Genomic DNA, 7,637 nt, shown 5'->3' on the forward strand with positions numbered 1-7,637 from the left:
ATAAAACACTTTGCCACAATAAGAAATTGCATAATGGAACAGATATAAAAGACTTGTATAAGGAAAAAAATAAGTCTTCTAGGAGCATCCGGACACTGACTGGAGACACAGCAAGTTACACCACCAGCAGGAACTGGTCTCTCAGCTCTGTCACTGTCTCTATGAGGCTGGAACAAGTCCCCTCATAAGCTTGGATCTCCCCTGAAACCTATAGCCTCCTCAGCCTTCTAAGTCAGCCTAAGAGGAACAGACAGACCTGCTGTATGGGCTCTGTAAGTAAATCTGTTTTGTTCGATGAAAACACTTGACTCTGGATGAACTGAGGTTTCTTGTGCACAGGACAGAATTTTCTCACGTTGTACAAAATCAGGTTAGAGAGTGAGGTGGTAGACTGAGGTGGATGGAAGAATTTGTAGAATTATTTATTCTCAGGAAATGTATATTTTGTTCTGTCTGGTGTAGGTTGGATAGTTGGTTGTTCATTAATCAAATGACTTGATCATTGTACTAATATATTTATGGTGTTTAGTGGTTTGGTGCTTGAGAAAACCAAAGAGGTTGTCAGAGGCTTAAACCTCATTTCTAAGCTCAACGTTTCTTAATAAAAGTGAAAAAAATGCCAATTTGAATACCTACTGCATGCCAGGTACTGTATTAGGCATATTCTACCCCATAGATGATGAAACTGGATCAAAAAAAGTTTATATTACTTGCAAGTGAAATAGTTCTGACAATCATAAGCCTTGGAATTAAGAAGAACTGGGTTTGGAATCTCAGCTCAGACGTTCCCAAGTTGTGTGTGACCCTGTATATGTTTCATAATCTCTTGGATACTCAGTCTGTTTAGCAAAAAAGAGAATTTAAAGTGAATTTAATAATACTTGCCACATGATATTGTACTAAGAATTAAAATTATATGTTTGTAACATGCTCAGCACAGTAATAGTCATGGAACAAGTTCCAATCAGTGGCAGCTATTATTGTTATGATTAATATTTTTATTAGCATTGTTGTACAAAGTCTCAAAACTAGTTAGTGTCTGTGCAAGGATCCAAACCATGGTCAGTCACACACTTTGACAATGGCTTGGACAATAGTGATAATGACATATTATCTACTTCAGCAGTTAAAGACATAAACACAAGCCACAGCTCACAACAGTGCAACAATGAAGAGAATATTTGTGATCTAAGTGGACAGGGAAATTAGTTGAAAGACTATAGGTCATTTCTCACAAGAGAAAAGGAAGGTTGTGTATGGATTGGAGTGGATGAATTAAACAGGTTTGAGGGTGATGGCAATGCAAAACAGTAGCTCAGGGGAATTTTAGTGCTTCCTCCTAATTGTATCCATTAGTCCCCCTTTATTCTTTGATATAAACAGTAACATCCCTTCAATGTAAGAAAATACAATGAAATATCCAATGTGAGAAAATGCAATGAAATACACCTTCAAATACCCACTACCAACTATATTGCTGTTACTTCGACTTCATATGTGGACCACCTCATGTTCTAATTTTTGACATTTCACAAGTAGAATCAATACAAAATGCAATTAATATTTGTATATAGATGATGAAAGAGAGAGAGAAAAGAATGGGTGCATATGATATCTGTGTGTGTGAGGATGGTAATGCTAATTAGATGATTTGCTAGAGTTTGATGTCATTTACTAACAAATAAAGCAAAGGAGAAGGAGTGAGGTTGGAATGGGGAAAGGAACACACTGGATTTGACTCACACTGAGGTTGGGTTATCTGAGGGATTGTGAGTGAAGATGTCCCTCAAGAGGAGATAAAATTTTATTCACCTTTTATTGACCAGCACCCATCACTACCTTTGATTTGTTCTCCTGCTGTGAATTACTTTTTCTAAATTGTTGATGTGATCTCCTCACTGTAGTTCCACGATTTGGTACTGCCTTCAAGTTTAAAACCTTGCCACAGCTTTAAAAATTCTATCAACTTTGGAAGTATAGAACTCAGAAGAGTCCACAATTAAATTTCAGTATTGCAAGTTGTCTTGATATAAATGCTATTTAATGCCATGGAAATAACTAAGATATTCCAAGGAGAGTGTAGTATCTCAGATAGCAAGAAAAGAAGAGGGACTTCTTGGGAGTGGGGGGGGGGAGAAAGACCCCAAAAAGAATACCATAATTTGAAGACACAGAACAAAAAATATTATTTGGTAAATGGGGACAGGGGAAACCCACAGAACAACTGTCACTGAAGGTAAGGAAGGAAAAAAGTTTCAAAGGGGAAGTGGGAAACATGGGGGGGAAAAATGAGAGGAAGGGCAGAAAAACAAATCTGAAAAATAAACTTTTAGATTTGGTATTTAGAGAGTCATTAGTGACATCAGTTGGAGAATTTTCTTTGAGTCATTGGAGAAAGATTCCAGATTGTTAGTGAAGGTGAAAGAAAAATAAACAAAACCAGGCTGTCCAAAGAACATTTTTGTCATAAAATATATGGCACAAAACAGAGAGAGATACAGGATTTATGTCTTACCACCCTCACTGACTAAGCACAATGGCCAATCATAATATATAGTTGATATATCTTGGTTAAATTGGGTGTGTGTTGAAAACATCTACAGAAAAGTGTGGGAAGCGTTCATTATTGGGTTGGGATAAAATGTGAATATTGTAGAATGCTAAACAAAAGCCAGTGGTACAAAATAAGATACTAAAAAGGAAAGAAAAATTGCTGTAGTTAAATTAGAAAAGACACAGAATGATTTGTGTACTTACTCATAAAATATTTGGAAATGGCTGGTACTTGATGCTTTGCAACTAAAATCTAAGTTCCTTATTCTTCCACGGAATGCAAGAGTTTCATTTCCTAGCCCCCCTGAGTCCTCCAGCTTCACATGTAAGTGTCCAGCATGACAATTTTCTTGTTTCTTCTTGTTTCACTCAGTCACTGCTAATGTCTTTATGTCAAAAACGCTCTCTCCTGCTTTTCATCCTCATAAACTCACTGTATTCCTCAAAACCTTTTGGGGGGCTTCATTTTTTTTATTTTATTGTTGTTCAAGTACAGTTGTCTGTGTTTTCTCCTCACCACTCCCCCTCCACTCAGCCATCCCCACTTTTCTCCCCTGATCCCACTCTCCCCCCCCCCTTGGTGTTCTCCATGTGTCCTTTACTGTTGTTCCTAAAAACCCTTCCCCCTTTTTACCCCATTATTTCCCTCCCACCTCCCTTCTGGTCACTGTCAGTTTGTTCTTAATTTCAATGGCTCTGGTTATATTTTGCTTGCTTGCTTTTTTTTGTTGTTGTTGTTGTTGATTGAGTTCCACTTAAAGGTGAGATCATATGGTATTTGTTTTTCACCACCTGGTTTATTTCCTTAGCATAATGCTTTCCAGTTCTAGCCACGCTGTAACAAAAGATAGGAGCTCCTTCTTTCTGCTGCATATAATTCTACTGTGTAAATGTACCACAGTTAATTGATCCACTCATTTATTCATGGGCACTTAGGTTGCTTGCAGCACTTGGCTATTGTAAATTGTGCTACTATGAACATAGGGGTGCATAGGTTCTTTTGGATTGGTGTTTCAGGGTTCTTAGGGTATAATCCTAGCAAGTGGAATTGCAGGGTCAAAAGGCAGTTCCATTTTTAGCTATTCATCAAAACTTTACACAGTTATATTTTATGTACTCTGTTAAGATTTCTTGGAACTAATAATTCTTGAAGACTTTACAGACATATTCTTGTATACACATACTCTGTATCTGTCACTTCACAATATTTCTGTCTTATTGCTTAGAAACATCATGTCTTTGTACACTCTACAAGCAATGGTAGAGTTACATATCCTCTGACATGTAACTAATACAGTGCCCAGCATGTAGTAAGTATTCAAAACTTGTCCTTTTTCATTTCTCATTTCCATAACTCACTAGTTCTTATTAAAAACAAGGGTTTTGGCTTTAAAAAGAAAAAGTCCTGGCAACCTCTCTGATTTTCTCAGGCACCAATCCACTGTTATTTTATTTGCTTCATATGCTTAGTGTTGACACTATACACAGTTTGAGCTCTCGGTTGAATACTAAAACAAAATAAGTGTTTATGGTAGATGATCAAGAGCTTGCATGGAGTCACTGACTGTGCAAAGGAATAAGGAATCCCCTGTGTCTGAGCCCAGCATAAATGAGGAGCAGGTGAAGGAAGATATAGAAAAGAGGGGAGCTGAATTTGAAGGCATTCTCTTCTGCCAGGCTCAGTGCAGATCATTTCAACCTCAACTCTGCATTTTTCTTCTGAGCTCCAAGCCAGAAATGGAAGGGAAAATCTGACAAAACAAATGCAATGAGAAAGGGGTAAATTGTTTAAATTAATGAAATGATGTAAAAGGGAACCATGAACAAGTTAGAATGAGTGAGAGATTCTTCAGCTAGTAATTTTTAAAAAAATAACTGGTCTCATAAAATGACCTAAAACTCAGTGATCAAAATTCCAACTCAGTCATCGTGTGTATTATCATTAAACATCATGAAAATCATAGTGATAGCCAGAATTAATCAGCACATGTGAAGGCCCTCTGTACTCTCACACCCATTTTTATTATTCATCATTGTATATTAGATATTGGAGTTATTTAGAAATAGTGCTAGTCTTTCTCCTTTGCTTCATTATAAATTTTTAAGGGGAGTTTTGTTCATGTTATGTCATACTTTTCTATTGTGCATGAAGTAGGTGCTCAGTAAATGTCTCTGAGAACATAAGGCAAGAGCCAAGCACAAATATTACAAGTTCATTCTGCCACAATAATTTTTACATATGCTTTTCCTAAAAGCCTGGGAATACCTCTCAACTTAGACAAAACATAGAATTCTTTCAAGCATTGATTTTTCTAACTAACCATCACTAAATACCCAGATCCTTTTGTACATAGAATTAAAGAATTCCCTGTTTCATGATTACTCTACCTCCCACTAACTCCAGGAGTTGACTTCAAAGACTGAGTCCCAGGTTCTGTAAATCAATAATAGTAAATAAACAGGACAAAAACATGTGGGAAATGAGAGGTGCACCAACTATTTAAAACTATCCTATGTATCATTTATTTCATAAATACAGTTTTAGTTTGTCCTTCTGCTCGATATATAGTTTCTTCAAAGCTAAGTATAGTTACTAAAAATGTTTTTTCAGAAATCAGTCTATTTATGAAAAGCACCAATAGAACTTGTTAGCCTGTTAAACTTTCACAGCTTATTGTGAAATGCATACCAGTTGGGCAAGGCTTGATTTCTGTATAACATCAACAGTATTCATGGCATTTAATAAACAGTCACTGGAAGTGTCAGAAAGATGTTCCCTCTCTTAGTGCATGCCCCCTTCCTGTTAATTCTTATTTTCATTATGAGGTTGGCTGAAGCATTCCTGACAGCAACTTCACTGGTTCCCTGAGAACACTCTTGTAACCCTAAACCTTAGATTCTTACATTATAGTTCACTTACTTAACTTATGTAACTTAATGTTTCTTGTTTTCTCTAATTTTCAATTCAAAATTTCACAATTTTTAAATTAATGTTTTCTTTAGGAAATCCTTGAGGTGGCACTTTATCTGGTGAACTTGTGTGTGCTGAAAACTCTTGGGTTTCCCCAAGGAACAGTGATCTTAATGCTGGCTGCTTCCCAATGATTGAACCCTCTCTCCAGGCACAAGAGAGGTCCCCTCTGATTTCCCCAAGCCCCCTCTTCCAACTCATACATATCCATATATCTAGTTTGAATTCTCTGCTCAATGAAAAAAGCCAGAAGACATTTGCCGTCAGGTTATATCTTTCCCCTCAAAGCAAAACAGTAATATCATATTAGGTATCTCTTGGAAAGTATGTCTTCACAAAATGGAGAAAATCTGTCCTGGGAACAACTCGTCTTCAAGCAGATTGAAGAGAGAAATATATCTGAACATGGCAGCACGTTATGTCAAGTGGGGGCAGAGGCCTCTGTCCCTACGGTGGTAAGTCTGTTCTGACTCTCCATCTCTCTCAAACACGATGCCAGGTTCTGCAATCTAACTGCCACTGTGAAGGTTACATACTGTAGTAAGCTACACGTGACTGCACTGGTCCTAAGACATTTACCATAATGTAATATGTTACTTGTATTATAAACCAGTATCTCTTTCTCAGTTTTTTCTGGTTTCCCAAATTGTCTTGAGATTCTCTGCTTTCTATACTTCTGGCTGATGTAGTATTATTGCTCTTCCATAGCCCCAATCTGTTTTTCTCTGAAGCCTACTATACAGGAAAACCAACGTGCAACCTCTTTATCACAATTTAAACATTCCAGCAAGAATGAAATATGATCAGTCAGCCTTGGATAAAATGTCTTTATTTAGTCCAGTCATCTCTGACTAAAGGAATGAAAGCAAAGGTCACATAGAATAAACATAGCTACAAGCAAAGGGCCCCAGGGAAGAGAAATTGTGGGCTGACACAAATACAAAATTATAAAATAAAAAATAAATTAATGGTGCATACTAAAGCAGTTAAAAACTTACAATTATTTTTATCAATTTAAGTGAGTCATTCATATTTGTGTAGCATATAGATATTCATTTTTGGTTGGTTTGAGGTTCAATAAAATTATTTGAAACTAGATTTTTAATTCAGTTTTTTCATCATTCCAGAGTTTCACCTTGGAATTCTGTACTTATAATTCAGCATGCCCAACTTCCAGAATACCACATCCTCTTCCATCATTTTCCTGCTAACTGGCATTCCTGGGCTGGAAGTCTTCCACACCTGGATCTCCATTCCCTTCTGCTTCCTCTATCTAACTGCCCTCTCAGGAAACAGCCTGATTCTCTTTGCCATTGTCACTCAGCCCAGCCTCCATGAACCCATGTACTATTTCCTCTCCATGCTGTCCACCACTGACCTTGGCTTGTCCATATCCACCCTAGTCACCATGTTGGGTATATTCTGGTTCAATGCCAGGAAGATCAGCTTTAATGCCTGCTTGTCGCAGATGTTTTTCATTCAACTCTTCACTGTCATGGAATCCTCAGTGCTGTTGGCCATGGCCTTTGATCGTTTTGTAGCCATCTCTAATCCTCTCAGGTATGCCACCATTTTAACTGACTCCAGAATAGCTCAAATTGGAGTGTCCATTGTCATCAGGGGGACACTAACGATGACACCAGTGGTAGCCCTTCTTAAAAGACTGTCCTACTGCCACAGCCACGTGCTACACCACTCCTACTGCTTCCACCCAGATGTGATGAAGCTCTCCTGCACAGACACCAGGATTAATAGCGCAGTTGGGTTGACAGCCATGATCTCTACTGTTGGGCTAGACTCAATCCTCATCCTCCTCTCTTATGTTTTGATCATTAGGACTGTCCTCAGCATCGCATCCCCAGAAGAGAGGAAGAAAGCCTTCAACACATGCATCTCCCACATTGGGGCTGTTGCTATTTTCTACATTCCATTGATCAGTCTGTCCTTTGTTCACAGGTTTGGAAAACAAGCCCCACCCTATGTACATACTTTGATTGCTAACACCTACCTGTTGATCCCCCCAGTAATGAACCCCATCATCTACAGTGTGAAGACCAAACAGATACGTACAGCTGTGATTAAAATTCTCCATCCCAAAGACACATAGACTCAA

At 37.9% G+C, this 7,637-nt stretch overlaps 1 protein-coding gene across 1 annotated transcript; it reads left to right on the forward strand.

The window, feature by feature from the left end:
- Nucleotides 1-263: 263 nt before the first annotated feature.
- Nucleotides 264-7,631, forward strand: LOC123805516 (olfactory receptor 51F2-like). Its single transcript, XM_045818144.1, has 2 exons — nt 264-272; nt 6,702-7,631. The coding sequence occupies exons 1-2, from the start codon at nt 264-266 to the stop codon at nt 7,629-7,631; spliced, it is 939 nt and encodes a 312-aa protein (XP_045674100.1).
- The last annotated feature ends 6 nt before the right edge of the window (nt 7,632-7,637 follow it).

Source organism: Phyllostomus hastatus, unplaced genomic scaffold (assembly GCF_019186645.2).
Source record: "Phyllostomus hastatus isolate PE091 unplaced genomic scaffold, TTU_PhHast_1.1 phas_scaffold_317, whole genome shotgun sequence".
In the NCBI taxonomy this organism is placed as follows: domain Eukaryota; kingdom Metazoa; phylum Chordata; class Mammalia; order Chiroptera; family Phyllostomidae; genus Phyllostomus; species Phyllostomus hastatus.